Consider the following 16,512-nt stretch of genomic DNA (forward strand, 5'->3'; position numbering starts at 1 on the left):
CGTTAGCATGTTAGCTAATGTTAGTGCATTAGCTAACGTTAGCATCAAACCACCTTATGACTATGAACTTGTTAGCATTAGCAGCATTAGCTATAGTAGTCCGGTTATAGGGGGAGAATTAAACGTGCTGGGAATTCAGCGACCTCAGCTGAATTATGTAACATAGATTAGTTTACACAGTGTGTATAGGACTGTTTTTAAGCTAATGCTATAGCTACAAATTAGCCTCTTAAAATGAGCAGAGGACGCCAGCTAACTCTGCCTACAGCTAACATGGTTTGAAGTTGTAGTTAAAACTCTGGTTTTATTTTAAACTACACGACCCAAGGTAACGTTGGTACCAAGCAGGCCATGGGCCAGGGAGGTAAAATAATGCTCTAAATTTAGGTTACATTTTGCTGTGGGGAAGAACTGACATGGCCATTTTCAAAGGAGTACCTCATAATAACTGTATGAAAATAGAAGCTATGGGTACCCGCGGGAATTCCCCCTCATAGATATGCCCACTTTATGTTAAATTCATGCAATTTGGGGTTGATAGATTAATCAAGTTCGTCAAAATGTATTTTTATAGTCATTAAGTATTTATTTTATTTTGCAAACAAGGTATTTTGTTGTTTTCCATTTCCATCATTTTCTTGTGAAACAAGTTAATATTTTTTGTGTTTATCCATGCAAGGCTCCGTTTATTTGTTTTAATTAATCATGGCAACATCATTAATTTTTCCCTGTTGCCACTGACGACAGCAGCGTTGGTATGTACTGTAACAGCTCCGTGATTTAATCAGATATAAATCTATGAAACTGCCTTTATATAAGTTTAAGTTCATGTTATGTTATTTGAGTTGTCCTGTCACTTTTTTTTAACTATCACTGTGTCACTGTTTTATTGTTTATTATTTCTGTCTTTTCTTTCATTGAGTGAAACTGCGCTAGCTTGCTGTGTCCGTTTGTCATGACAACCGTTGAGCCTCGAGCAGTACTGTTTGTGATGTAAAATGTAAATCACGTAATATGACGACTGTTACAGTTTATTTTATTCATTTTTAATGTGTAGGGCAAGGAGTTGTACAGCAGATCACCACCAGTCACGTTACTGTGTTTTTTTATTATATAACAGATGTGCTGCACTGCTAAATAATCTGCTGTGTTGTGAACTCAAGGAAAAGTTGTTGAGTGGTCTCTTCAGTCTGCTGAGGTTGAGCTGAATAGATGAGGTAACACAGTACAATTGTTCATTTCACCATTCCTTAAATGAGGCATCTGATTATCTTTGCATACTGTGTACCTGAAATAGTTTGCGTGTTGCAAAAAATAGGTATGAACAGAAAGCTATGACTATTGTTGATACAAAGAACATCATGTTATTGATCTATGGGGATCTGAGCTCTCAATAGTAATCATTTATAGTAAGAAATAATTTCAGTAAGCCCATTAACAACCTTGAAATACAGACCTGTAGGGAATTTAGGGATTGTATTCTTGTTGAAGTGACTGTAGTCTCAGTTGTAAGTACGGAAGCCCTAAACGGCCATACATTCATACATTTTATTTCCTCTGTTTTCCCGTGATAACGATATAATTAATTTGTGATCTCGAGAAAACAAAACGATATTGTAGTAGGCTATATTAAATCATTGCAGGAAACATCATTCAATGTAGCAGTGTCAGAGGAGCAGGAGCATATTGATAACCGCGTCACATATCTTTTCAATCAAGGCCTGACACAGGCTGAAATAGCATTATGCCTTGCTATTACAGACAATAGACACATTAGTGAGCGTAATCTAAGAAGACTGATGGCAAGGCTGCAGCTATATCGGCGGCGCAATCTGAGTGAGCCTGATGTCGTCATTAACTACATAGTTGACCAGCTACAAGGTCCCGGGTGTCTCCATGGATACCGGATGATGACTGAGAGATGCAGATCAGAAGGATTGCGGGTTACTAGAAACTTTGTGTATGCAGTGCAATCCGTTTTGGACCCAGAGGGTGTACAACAGAGAAGAGCTAGGAGACTCAGAAGAAGGCAGTACAGTGTTCCAGGACCAAATTACATTTGGCACATGGACTCCTAGCAGCCTTTGGCATCGGAGTTAATGGGTGCATTGAAGGTTTCTCATGGCATATCATCTGGATGCAAGCAAACGTCACAAACAGTAAACCTCAGGTTGTTGCAGCTTATTTCGTCACTGTTGTTAGTGAGCAGGATGGTTGCCCAAAGATAATCAGATTGGATCTTGGTACCGAGAATGTGCATGTGAACAGAATCCAGTGTTTTCTGCGTGAGGATGAAAATGGCACAGTTCATGGACCTTGTGTCCTCCAAGGAAGAAGTACTGTCAATCAAAGAATTGAAAGCTGGTGGGGAAACTATCGGAGACAGAATGCAGACTACTGGAGAGACTGGTTCCAGGAGTTCCAGTCAGTGGGCGACTTCATTGGGAATATGGTTGACAAGGGTCTCATTCAGTTCTGCTTTCTCAATCTCATTCAGGTAACCTCTCTCCCTCTTTCTCTCACTAACTGACTGACTCATTCACACACACACACACACACACACACACACACACACACACACACACACACACTCAAACTCTCTTTCTCACAACTCACACATGCACTCACTCTCTCTCTCTCTCTCTCTCTCTCTCTCTCTCTCTCTCTCTCTCACACACACACACACACACAAACGGCAGGATGCATGTCAGTGTGCAAAACAAGAATATTGCTATTAATTATGAATTGTTATGTAGTTGCCAGTAACTAACATAATTTGCATTTACTGAATGGTGATATCTTGACGTCAACAGGCTGACATCTCCATTTGTGCAACTCATTTGAATTGGTGTTTTATTTTACAGGAGGAGTTAGACACTGTGGTGAGAATGTGGAATACCCATCAGATCCAGCCAGGTGGCAATGGTCGTGACTTGTATCATGGGAAACTTTTCCTCATGTTTCATGCACCAGAGATTATGAGAGACTGGACATCATTCTCGAAGAGGATGTTTGCCTTTGGAAAACTGTTCACTGGTTAAATGTGTTTTAGCTATATATGAATTAAGTAACATAGCAACATATTAATAAGATAATATAATTTCTTATTAACAACACTGGGTGTAGTCATTTAGTACATCATCATCTAAAAACCACAGGATGGCGACTGTAACACACAATCTGTAAATTGTCCCTCAGGACACAAGAGATCATCTCACATTCTACTGGCAGCTTCGGTCATTTCCTTTACCAATCTCCTTAATTGTCTATATTGTGTGCCCTGGCCTTTTATTGGTATTGTGTTCAAAAAAAAGAATTGTTTAATGGAACCACGTCTCTCACCTCATAGTATTACGAACCTCTGTGCCTTTGAATATCAGTTTGATATCAGTCTTATGTAAATTACTATTCTTTGGATGGAATATCCAGGGTGGCATTGTTGGCTCCTCCTCAGTTATACCAGCTTGCTAGTCAACCTCCTAACCGCCCGCCACACATGGACTACAATTTATTTGTGGAAATCTTGACATTCATTTTGCAGAAAATGACATGGATGGCTAGCCAGCTAGTTTTGTTTTTATACAGGCAATCAAATTACCTTGAAGAGGTGAGGATCTTTCCAGAGCCAAAAAAGCTGTCTTTGGTTCGGGTGACAAAGAGGCATACATCACCACTAGTGGAAGACTGAAAGCTAGAATCACGGATGCAAAGATGAGACATCAGCAGGCTGGAGATGGACTTCAATGCCACTAAAGACATGTAGCAGGATTTTCAAAAAATGTCAGAGGCTACAAAAGCAGGAGTGAGGCCAAATTATGCGATGAGCTGATCACATTTTATGATGATCTACTCAAATCAGACTGAAGTCTACTCAGCCTCCAGATGACCAGCCACTGTCAGGGTGGGTGAATATAAAAAAGGTTGCTGGTCCAAATACCTGGTCATGTACTAAAAACATGTGCCTCAAGACTGCAATTATCCTTCCTGTACCCAAAAGGTCTGCTGTGGCTAGTCTACATAACTACCACCCTGTGGCTCTGCTTTGAGAAACTGGTTCTCTAGTACAAGACTAAGACATTATCCTTGCCAGCCTGGAACCCCACCAGTATGTTTCACACCCAACGGCAGGGGTGAAACCCCGCATTCCCGGGGGGGGGGGGGGTCCTGTCCCCCCCAGTAGTGAGAAAATTTGTCCCCCCCAATATACAGTAGAAAATATGTTAAATATGCACTCTTTAATAAACCCTGTCAACAGATCTGTGTCGTTCTTTCTTTTTTTTTTGTCGGTTTTAAGGAGAAACTAAGTGTGTGAACCCCCCCCCCCCCCTCCCAATTGTAAACTTGGTTGCGCCCATCCTAAGGTATTAAACCGTTTGCCCAAGTTAGGGTGATTGACAGCCATCAACCCTATCACAGCCATTTGACAAAACCCCAGCCGCCGAGAAAAGTAAACAATTACATGCTAACACGGAGCTGCAGTCACTCCCTGCCCAGACAGCGAACAGACACTGCATGAAAAGTGGGATTTTCAACCCCATAAACACCCATAAACCTCCCTAACTTTCGGCAGTTAACGACAATTTACAGCCTGTGAACATCGCATTCGTCTGTGCCACATATTGACGGAAAGGAACTATTACATATGTGGGGCTCACAGAGGTGCTAATTGCTCCAATTTGCATATGCACCAAAAACAGGCCTAGCCAGAGAATGTATGGCCTGGCTTGAATGTCCTCACTCAGTGTTGGATCAAACCACCTCTTTTAAACAAGCAAAATCAATCATCAATGATTGGTTGGCAGATCTGTCACTATTGGTCACCCTGGGTTATTATAAATTTAAACCCCAATAATAAAATCATATATGTGTGTGTGTATATATATATATATATATATATATATATATATATATATATATATATATATATATATATATATATATATATATATAGATATATATAATGCTGCCAAATCACCAGCAGACTTTGGTTATAGCAGTTTTTTTAGGCAATAAACAGTTACTCGATTGAATTTTGTGTGTGTGTGTGTGATGAGCCGGGGGAGGGTGGCTCCAAGATTTTGTGCCCATGGGCCTCTGCATCACTACAGTAATCTATGCCTGCACACTGGCTCCATCATTGTTTACACAGTTTTTCAACATCTTCTCAGGCTCTCTCTCTCTCTGACTCAGACAGATCCATTCTCATCTCTCCGCTCTTTGTGCAGCTTAATTGATCTGACTGCCTTCGCTCTGGTAGTTGATTAATTGCATTCTCTGCCTGTGTTTCAGGTTTGAGATGAAACAGAGCGAGAGGAGTGCAAGGAGGGCGTTATGATGAAGAATAGTCTGAAAAACAGTGCAGGGAGAGAATGGAGAAACTTAGTGTAGTAAATGGAGTTCAAGAACACCATTATGAGTATGCGTACAGCTCTGTTTGATAAAATGTCTCAGAAAGGAACCAGCAGTGTCAGGTTGCTCCTGTTCTTTTCTTATGCATAATTTGGCTCCGGGTCCGCTGCGTTACGGCTCCAATCTGTTTTTGCTCTGCCGTCCGCCGTCCAGCAATCCCCACCAGTTGCGGTTTGAGTCCGCTATGGTGCAGTACGGTAGACAACTGGCATCACAAGGCCGAGGAGTTCCCGCGGTAATCACTCGCGACCGCAGTTATAGGTCTGTGTTATTAAAAACAACAACAGGATGTGTACCCGACTGAAGGATCAGCAGAAAAGCTTGTGTTTGTCTGTTTTTTGAGAGTTTTGTGCTGGTGTCAATACGGAGTGTTTTATTTTGAAAAGTAACTGGATGTTGTTCGTTATTTCGGCACTTGACTTTGTAGTGTGCAATGTTCACATTGGTGATTTATTTTACACACTATAAAAAAAAAAATCACTCTTGGGGCCCCCGGTAGTCACACTAGCAAAAAATACAAGAATTACGTTAATCTGCCTACAATGGGAAAATGGTTGAATGTGGTGGAATACAGTCAAAATTACAAATATCACTACTTTTCTTCTAAATGAAATGCTGGCACTAGATAATGCATGGTTTTATACTGTAATGGCAGTGAGATTAAAAAGTGTGGTTTTTGGAGTATCTGTTACTACATAAAAAAATAATCCAATCAAATCAATTATGTTGCTAATTTTTGGCATATCCAAGATTTGAATAACCACCAAAGCCTCATCCCCCTACTACTTGTTATATGGCAAATAATATATATCCATCCATCCATTCATTTTTTTCCGCTTATCTAGGACCGGGTCGCGGGGGCAGCTGCCTGAACAGGGAAACCCAGACTTCCCTCACCCTGGACACTTCCCCTAGCTCCTCCAGGAGGATCCCAAGGCTCTCCCAGGCCAGCCGAGGGACATAGTCACTCCAGCGTGTCCTGGGTCTTCCTCGGGGTCTCCTCCCAGTGGGGCATGCCAGGAACACCTCCCGAGGAAGGTGTCCAGGGGGCATCCGATATTGATGCCCGAGCCACCTCAGCTGGCTCCTCTCGATGTGGAGGAGAAGCGGCTCTGTTCCGACCTCCGACCTCCTGACAGAGCTCCTCACCCTATCTCTAAGGGAGTGCCCCGCCACCCTGCGGAGGACACTCATTTTGGCCGCTTGCATCTGGGATCTTACTTTTTCGGTCATGACCCAAAGTTCATGACCATAGGTGCGGGTAGGAACGTAGATTGACCTTTCGCCTCAGCTCTCTCTTCACCACGACAGACCGATACAACGACCGCATTACTGCGGCTGCTGCACCGATCCGCCTGTCAATCTCACGCTCCATCCTTCCCTCACTTGTGAACAAGACCCCAAGATACCTGAACTCCTCCACTTGAGGCAAGAACTCTCCCCCAACCTGGAGGGAGCAAGCTACCATTTTCCGGTCGAGAACCATGGCCTCAGACTTGGAGGTGCTGATTCTCATCCCAGCTGCTTCGCATTCGGCTGCAAACCGCCCCAGAACATGCTGGAGGTCCTGGCTCGACGGAGTCAACAAGACAACATCGTCCGCAAAAAGCAGAGATGAAATCCAGTGGCTCCCGAACCAGACCCCCTCTGGCCCCTGACTGCGCCTAGAAATTCTGTCCATAAAAATAATGAACAGAACCAGTGACAAAGGGCAGCCCTACCGGAGTCCAACATGCACCGGGAACAGGTCTGACTTACTGCCAGCAATGCGAACCAGACTCCTGCTCCGGTCGTACAGGGACCATACAGCCCTTAGCAGAGGGCCTCCGACCCCGTACTCCCGGAGCACCTCCCACAGAATGCCGCGAGGGACACGGTCGAATGCCTTCTCCAAGTCCACAAAACACATGTCGATTGGTTGGGCAAACTCCCATGAACCCTCGAGCACCCTGCGGAGGGTATAGAGCTGGTCCAGTGTTCCACGGCCAGGGCAAAAACCGCATTGTTCCTCCTGAATCTGAGGGTTGACTATTGGCCAAATTCTCCTCTCCAGTACCCTGGAGTAGACTTTCCCAGGGAGGCTGAGGAGTGTGATACCCCGATAGTTGGAACACACCCTCCGGTCCCCCTTTTTAAATAGAGGGACCACCACCTCAGTCTGCCTGTCCCCGACTGCCACGCGATGCTACAGAGACGTGTCAGCCAAGACAGCCCCACAACATCCAGAGACTTGAGGTACTCAGGGCAGATCTCATCCACCCCAGTGCTTTGCCACCGAGGAGCTTCCCAACTACCTCAGTGACTTCGGCTTGGGTGATGAATGAATCCACCTCTGAGTCCCCAGCCCCTGCTTCCTCTATGGAAGGTGTGTCAGTGGGATTGAGGAGATCCTCAAAGTATTCCTTCCACCACCCGACAATATCCCCAGTCGAGGTCAACAGCCCCCCACCCCCACCGTAAACAGTGTTGGTGGAGACCTGCTTCCCCCTCCTGAGGCGCCGGATGGTTTGCCAGAATTTCCTCGAGGCTGACCAGTAGTCCTCCTCCATGGCCTCCCCGAACTTTTCCCAGACCCGAGTTTTTGCTTCCGCGACCGCCCGTGCTATAGCACGCCTGGCCTGCCGGTACCCGTCAGCTGCCTCAGGAGTTCCCCAAGCCAGCCATGCTCGACAGGACTCCTACTTTAGCTTGACAGCATCTCTTACTTCCGGTGTCCACCACCGGGTTCGGGGACGGCCACCACGACAGGCACCGGAGACCTTACGGCCACAGCTCCGAACAATACGTTTGGGTATGCCAATGTCTGTCCAACAATGAGAGACCTACCCCCGGCCCGAAGGCGCAGGGAAACAATCCTCTCGTTCACCGGGAAAAATTCCAACACATGGCGAGCCCGACTATCTCTAGCTGGAACCGCTCAACCTCCCGCACTAGCTCAGGCCCTCCCCCCCCCCCAGTGAGGTGACATTCCATGTCCCCATGGCCAGAGTCACCGTCCGGGGATTTAGTCGTCGGGGCCCCCGCCCACGACTGCCACCCAAATCACTTAGCACCAGCCCCTTCTGAACCCTCTTGCGGGTGGTGAACCTACTGGAGGGCGGGCCCACGTCGCTCTTTCGGGCTGAGCCCAGCCGGGTCCTGCGGGCCACCAGGCGCTCGCCTGCGAGCCCCAACCCCAGGCCTGGCTCCAGGGTGGGGCCCCGGTAACGCCATTCTGGGTGACGTGAACGTCCTTGTTATTCTACTTATCATTGGGGGCGTAATAATATCTATTCTTTAATAAATAATAAATAATTCTAATAATTAAACTACCATTTAAAGGGTTAAAATCCTGAAAATTATAAAACATTTGATAATTTTTTTTCAGTGCTGAAGCTGATTAAGGGATTCAAGCAAAAAAGAAATGGAAAAAAATATTGATGTATGATGATTACATTGCAGATTTTGTGCATGCACATTTTTGCCACGCAGGTGGTTACAGGGTAGTAATTTTCAGTCAGAGTCAGAATTCTGAGAATACTGCCAGTTTGTAAATGATGAGAATTTCAAATGTCACGTTCAAATAACATTTTATTCAGTCTACTCGCAACATGACCAAAGACCAATTCATTCCTGAAAGGCACTTGCTGTGTAAGCTCTTTCTTTCAGACCCCAGGCCATTGACATATCCAACAATACCACAATTAAATTCATGGCACGTTTAACATTGCCCCATAAAAAAAGTATTGGGCTTAAGAACAGTCTGACCAACTCTGGTGACAGAGAATTTGATCCCTCAGGTAACATAAATGAGCATAAACAAATGACTAGGTTTCAAGACATAAAATGATTGAACCGTTCAAAGGCAAAAGTCTTAACATCCAGTTTTTGGGGCCATTGCCTCCAACTAACCATTTGTATAGTCTATTGTGGTTTATTTGTTTTGTCACCCAATTTGTATGGAAATGACTTAGTTGCAAAATTAAGTTCTTCTAAGTTAATGTATTTCTTATAAATGAATGACCTAAAACAAAAACTGAGTTCTACTGGTATGATAACTTCAAACAAATCGTGAAGGAGGTCAGGAGGAAAGCCTTTGATCGTTTCAAAATATTCGAGTCTATTAAGAACACAGCAGACACATAAAGTACAGTCCCTTTAATGCTGTTGCCCAACTTCTCTATATATGATCCCTGCTGCTCAAGAACCTGTAGATCTCTTATCAATGGATCTAGAATAGGCTCATAGCCAGATGTGCTTAGGTCACCACTGTTACACAAGACTGCTAGATATGACTAGGTTTCAAGTTAAAAACATCAAATGATTGAACCGTTCAACTATGCATCCAGCACGTGGATTTTAGAACATTCAATTCATTTAAGTCATTTAAGTCTTTCTGTATGCGAGTCTGTGTGTGTGTGCATGCATGTGAGAATGTGTGAGTCTGTGAGAATATAACATAAATGAGGCCTAAAAAAATAGTTTGGTTCCTGTTGGTTGTCAGTTGAGGTCATGGGTAGGTAGGGAATTTATTTTATTTTATTTTTTTATTTTATTTTTCCAGTAGCAGCAAGTGATAGGTGGGACATTTTTTTATTTATTTTTTTTACAGCAGCAATTGATGCTCCCAGCATGTTACACACATACACACATACATTTTTATATGAACAAAATATGTATTAAATATTCTCTGGTTTTCTGTGACTCATAGCCCTGTTGTCTAACATTACTGCCTGCTATTAGTAGGAAAAACAATGAGAACATTTGGTACAACTCAGAGCAATAGTGGCTGGGCAGCTAAAGCTAACCTATTAATGGCACATTAAAACTGAAACTGAAACAAAAGCCAACTGGCCCATTAGATAAGCTTTGACTTCTGGGCCACTATTCGCTCTATATTGTACCAATTTTTTTCATTGTTTTTCCTACGGACAGCACATGGTGACCTCAAACAACAGGGCTATGGGTTGAATAAAACTGGAGTTACACTTTAAGTTAAATTAAGGAAAATACAACTGCGGGGCCTCTTTAGACCACATGAACACTGCTCATTTGTGCTTGCCGTAGGGTCTGGCCACAATGTGCTTTTTTCCAGCCCCAATACAAATGTGGCAGCACGGCAAGACCGTTTTAAATTTCAATAACAGGGCTGGGCAGGTGTTGCCCTGAGGTCCGCCACAGTGTGCACAGAGATCTTGCCTCCCAAAAGGTGCCCGGTAGTAGGCCAGCTCTATGGGATCACCACATGAGGGAGACAGCCTGACCTGCACAGTTGATGAAAGTTGATGTTTGGGCTCAAGGATGTAACTCTCACATGTGTAATCCATGCCATCATCTGACAGGGCCACTGCCAGTGTGGCCTGGTGGTGAGAGGAGAGGAGGCGCATTGAGTAGATCACTCTTGGTTTAGAGCATTCCATGCAGCCGACTACTGCCCGGGCATGTTGGGCAGTAAACAGTCTAGACTCTTGCTGCTGCTTCTCCAGTGCGTCTGACAAGAAGAAGTCAACACACGCAGCTTGTTTGTGTTTGTGTGACTGTTGGGCAGAAGGTTGATGGGCATCATCTGTGTCTTTGCCCATAACCTCAGCCAGAGTCAAGTAGTGGTCACCTATTTCAATACAAGCACAACACAAACATGTATTAAAGTATTTTGCTTTAAGCTGTGGGCATCATATGAATATGTGAACAGATGTAATATTAGGCTAAAGCATGTTAAAAGTGGATAATCCACAAAAATATTCTTACCTTACAGTGTATGGAATGTTAAAGTAAAATTCTTACCAGAAGCATCAGGCATTGGGTCAGGAAGCCAGATCATCCTTTCAGACAGGAGGGATGGTACGGAACAGCATTCAGTGTCATCACATGTGCGTATCTGAGGAAAGAAAGAAAGACTTATTTAGCATCTTTCATACACTGAATGCAGCTCAACGTCCTTTACAGTCAATATATAATAAAATAATCATCACATGTTATACATAAAAACATAAAAACACAGGGAAAATAAGACCATTACCTGAAACAGATACCGGCACTGCCAGCAGTGTTTCTGCACCCACTCAGTGAATGCTGGATCCTTGTCTGCTTGTTGCTTGGTCACTGTTGCAGGATTGATGGAAGGGAAAAGTGTGGTGATAACCTCCATGACCGAATCGTCCTCTGCATCTGTGACTGCATCTATGATCGTCATTGGCTCGCCCTTCAACTTGAGCCAACTGTAGTGTCCTGCCACAGTGTTCAGCACTGGTGCAACTGAAGTGCTCCAAGCCGCAGGAAGCTGTGGGTTTTTCTTGCCCACTTTGCAGATCTCTGCCACTGAACTGCACCTTTTCAGCAGGTGTTCCATGTCCTCTGCTGTCTTGTCTCTCTCCAATGCACAGTTCTGCAGGCCAATGTTGAGTATAGCCATCACTCTCTCAACTGGATTCTGCCAGCTCTGGCCTAGAGCTGCTCTGCAGGCAATGAGCATGTCCAGTCCTAGCATGTTAAATATTGCGATCAGACTGGGCTGAACTTTGACCAGTAGGGTGCGATGTTCTGTTCCACCGTCACTGTACTTGACATGGATTGGTTTCCATTCAGAAGGGTCTTCCTGTGCGAGCCTAACTGTTGCTGCTGCATGTCTGTATGCTGTAGACTTTTGGAAGATGGAGTCCTGCACCACGATCTTTACCTTGCTACTGTACCATGAACCCTCTGGCTGACAAGGGACATTGGGTTGCATGTATACTGTGGATGTGATTGATCCCTTGCTCGTCAGGTCATGGTCCAGTGCTGCCAGCTGGCTGGTTGACGGCACAATTGAGTGTCCACCTCGAACACCGGTGGACACAGGCTCCCCTGGTTCTCCAACCGACATCTTGGACTTATCATCCATGAATAAGACAAATACTTCCGAACACAGCTGATACATGCGTGGACGCAATAACTTGAAGAGTGCAGCACAGAAGTGTGCATCAGGTTGAGGTGCTCGGAGCTGTCTTCGTTGGATCTTGTACTTTCAAAGCATGTTCAAAGCATGTAGTACATCAAAAAGTAGTTCAAAGCATGAAGTGAAGTTCAAGGCACTCTGGGTGTAGGGATTCTTTGGTGCAAATTGCAATTTCACAAGGGCTTTGCTGGGCACCCTGGTTCCTTCAGGGCATTTGGACTTCACCTGTTCAATGAGATCCTCCAGCAACAACCACTGTGACAGGTGGGCAGTGCCATGTCTCCTTTTATCTGCTACAGTGACTTTGTTGACTGCTTTTTCCATCTTAGAGAAGAATTTCTCAAAGTTGTCACCAGGACGACCACTGTTAAGGGTGCGCAAGTCGACAAAAATGCCAGGCTCTCCCTGGAGAGCCACTTGGATGTGCTGGTTCATGAGAGGATTTGATGGGGCTGAAGAATCATGGGAGATTTCCTGATAGATTGCCTCTACGATGCTTGGTGTCACCCTAGCCATGTTCGCTATCTTCCTTTTGAAATCTTTCTTCATGTACCTGGTGTGGTACTGTGGGAGAAATGGCTGCAGAGAACTGACAACTCGAGAGGTCTGGGTCAGCTGCTCATCCTGTGTTCTGTTCCTTTCCACTTTCCACAGAAAGGTGATGCCAGTCTTGCTGCAACCAGGTTGGTATTTCAGCACAGACAGGTACAGACAGCTGGATTCTGTTGATTAAGTCAAATATGTGCCATGAACTTGTAAACGGTTCTTCCAGATGTACAGTGTCATCCAGGAGCACATGAGTTAGAGTATCTGTCTGACACATAACATTGTCCAGCAACCAGTACCTTGCAGCCACCTCAGGGGTGTTTTTGTGGTGTGTCACGGCAATGTTCTCAGATAAAACTCTGACAGGTTAACTTGAGTTATGATTTGCAATTGTAGTATCCCTCTTCCTCTTCAGGTACTCCACATAGTTGCGAAGGCAGGTGGCAAGACTTAAAATGTCCTTCTTCAGTGTTGAGGACATGTATGGTCGGTCACTCAAAGACAACAGGGCTTGGGAGTGACTGTCCAGAAAGGCAGCACACATGGGTTGCTCCTTTATTTTCTTTCTCTTCACTTCATTGTATCCTTCAAAGCTCCAGCATGATGGAACAGGAATCACATCTCTCTCTTGGTGAGACGTATCACAGTATGTATCACAGTGTGCTGGTTTGTGATGTACCAAAGGCAATTTGTTAGCGTCTGAAAATACAAAAAAACAAAATGGTGTCAGGTATTTAATATTAATATAACTCATAAATATGGACATGACATCTACACATGGAGATAATATTGACATTACGTCTGCACTGCTCAATCGTTGCTTTTTGTAAACAAAACAAAGCAACAAGAAAAAAGTGTTTGCTTCTGTGGCTATAGTGGGATCTCTGCCGCTCCACCTTAGCCTAAAAGGATTTTCCAGAAATAAACAGAGGGATGCTGGCCCCCCAGAGGACAGTCCAGGAGGCCAGGGAAGATGACCTTGCGGTTTCTCCAACTCGACGCTCACGGAGAGCAAACCTAGGCCAGCCACCAGAGCGTTATGGCTGGTGAGTGTAAAATATAACTGACGGGGGGAGGTTGCCACCAGGACCAACAGGAACAATTGGGTCCCCGAGGACGTGGACAGGAAAAAGTGGGGGAGTGTGTCATAACATGGTGTTTTGAACCAGCCTTAGTGTGTTTTCTGGATGACCTACAGTGTCAGTGCACCTGAATGCACCGTAAGGAGCTGGAGTTGACGGCTGAATTAAATTAACTAATCAGTGTGGAGTGGTATGAAGACTGTGTTTTGCTGACATGCAGTGGGAAGACTGGCTGCGAAGAGGAGGGTGCTGTGTTGGGCTGGGCTGTGTTGGACAGTGTTGGACAAAAGAGGACTCCCCACTTACCTGGAACCCCCCCGTCCTCTCTCAGAGGATCCCTGGCACCCAAAAGAACAGGAGAGTTGAGTACTATTCCCTGTTCATCTCTCTCTGACTCTAACTCCTTCCTAGAGATCAGCAGGCTGTAGGAGACCACGACCAATAAAGGCTGAGACATCAGACGGTCTGGGACTGTGGAAAAGTGGGCCCCCCTCCCCCCTTGGAGTACTACTAAACCTCCTAATTAGAAGAGTCCAGTGAGGAGGTGAAGTAACAAGACCTCTGTCAATTTATTTTGGGTTTATTATGAACCACCTATCTGGACTTGTTTTAATCTTTATTGTGTCTTCTTAGGAAGATATTGCCCCGCTAACCCCCTGATTGAAGGCTGTGCTGCAATCATCTTAAACCCAGCCCATTGCTATTTTAACTCAACGTGGCTCCCAACCAATCCAAGTTCTAGAACCTTTTATCTTTCATTCCTAATGTGTGGTGTGACATATGTTCAGTATACAGGTCAGCACCAAACCGGTTATGTTTTTATGCGTTTACAGCTGCCGATGTATGTAACACTGTTACTGTGATGATACATGACAGTTAAATATTGAATCTGTGTATAATAACTAAATCCTGACATGTAACTGTGATTTTTGATAATTTAAGTACTAATAATAACAATCATGACAAAAAATGTACAAAGTCTTCAGATCAAGATAAGAAGCTGCAACTGGCAGTGAGCAGCTCTTGTTCTGTTAGCAGTGAAGTGATGAACTCCATGACAGAACATTATAATATATGATAATGTATACAACAACATTTAATGGTAAAATGAAAGTAAAGTTGCTATAGGCTTCTATCATAAATATGCACCATATAAACAGTGGGTACAGAAAGTATTCAGACCCCTTTACATTTTTCATTCTTTGTTTCATTGCAGCCATTTGCTAAAATCAAAAAAGTTCATTTTATTTCTCATTAATGTACACTCAGCACCCCATCTTGACAGAAAAAAAAACAAATGTAGAATTTTTGCAAATTTATCAAAAAAGAAAAAACTGAATTATCACATTGTCATAAGTATTCAGCCCATTTGCTTAGTATTGAGTAGAAGCACCCTTTTGAGCTAGTACAGCCATGAGTCTTCTTGAGAATGATGCAACAAGTTTTTTCACACCTGGATTTGGGGATCCTCAAACATTGGTGGACAGCCATTTCCAGGTCTCTCCAGAGATGCTCAATTGGGTTTGGGTCCGGGCTCTGGCTGGGCCAGTCAAGAATGGTCACAGAGTTGTTCCGAAGCCACTCCTTTGCTATTTTAGTTGTGTGCTTAGGGTCATTGTCTGAGGTCTTGAGCACTCTGGATGAGGTTCTCTTCCAGGATATCTCTGTACTTGGCCGCATTCATCTTTCCTTCAGTTGCAACCAGTCGTCCTGTCACTGCAGCTGAAAAACACCCCCATAGCATGATGCTGCCACCACCATGTTTCACTGTTGGGATTGTATTGGGAAGGTGATGAGCAGTGCCTGGTTTTCTCCACACATACCACGCCAAAAAGTTCAATCTTGGTCTCATCAGACCAGAGAATCTTATTTCTCATAGTCTGGGAGTCCTTCATGTGTTTTTTGGCAAACTCAATGCGGGCTTTCATATGTCTTGCACTGAGGAGAGGCTTCCATCGGGCCACTCTGACATAAAGCCCCGACGGGTAGAGGGCTGCAGTGATAGTTGACTGCATCTCTAGAGCTCAGCCACAGTGATCTTTGGGTTCTTCTTTACCTCCCTCACCAAGGCTCTTCTCCCACGATTGCTCAGTTTGGCTGGACGGCCAGGTCTAGGAAGAGTTCTGGTCGTCCCAAACTTCTTCCATTTAAGGATTATGGAGGCCACTGTGCTCTTAGGAACCTTGAGTGCCACAGAAATTCTTTTGTAACCTTGGCCAGATCTGTGCCTTGCCACAATTCTGTCTCTGAGCTCCTTGGGCAGTTCCTTCGACCTCATGATTCTCATTTGCTCTGACATGCACTGTGAGCTGTAAGGTCTTATATAGACAGGTGTGTGCCTTTCCTAATCAAGTCCAATCAGTTTAATTAAACACAGCTGGACTCCAATGAAGGAGCAGAACCATCTCAAGGAGGATCAGAAGAAATGGACAGCATGTGAGTTAAATATGAGTGTCACAGCAAAGGGTCTGAATACTTGTGGCCATGTGATATTTCAGTTTTTCTTTTTGAATAAATTTGCAAAAATGTCTACATTTCGTTTTTTTTCTGTGAAAATGGGGT

The 16,512-nt window shown here is 44.3% G+C and overlaps 1 protein-coding gene across 1 annotated transcript in view; it reads right to left on the bottom strand.

Moving 5' to 3' along the window:
- Positions 1 to 8,971: 8,971 nt before the first annotated feature.
- Positions 8,972 to 16,512, bottom strand: part of LOC119030097 — a 33,552-nt gene continuing 26,011 nt past the window's right edge. The window contains exons 2-4 of the mRNA XM_037117459.1: positions 11,408 to 13,567; positions 11,173 to 11,266; positions 8,972 to 10,999 (exon numbers count right to left, since the gene is read on the bottom strand). Coding sequence (XP_036973354.1) covers positions 10,437 to 10,999; positions 11,173 to 11,266; positions 11,408 to 12,304 — 1,554 coding nt within the window. The 5' untranslated portion in view covers positions 12,305 to 13,567 and the 3' untranslated portion in view covers positions 8,972 to 10,436. The remainder of the gene's footprint in view (positions 11,000 to 11,172; positions 11,267 to 11,407; positions 13,568 to 16,512) is intronic.

This window comes from Acanthopagrus latus, chromosome 12, assembly GCF_904848185.1.
Source record: "Acanthopagrus latus isolate v.2019 chromosome 12, fAcaLat1.1, whole genome shotgun sequence".
NCBI classification, from domain to species: Eukaryota; Metazoa; Chordata; class Actinopteri; order Spariformes; family Sparidae; genus Acanthopagrus; species Acanthopagrus latus.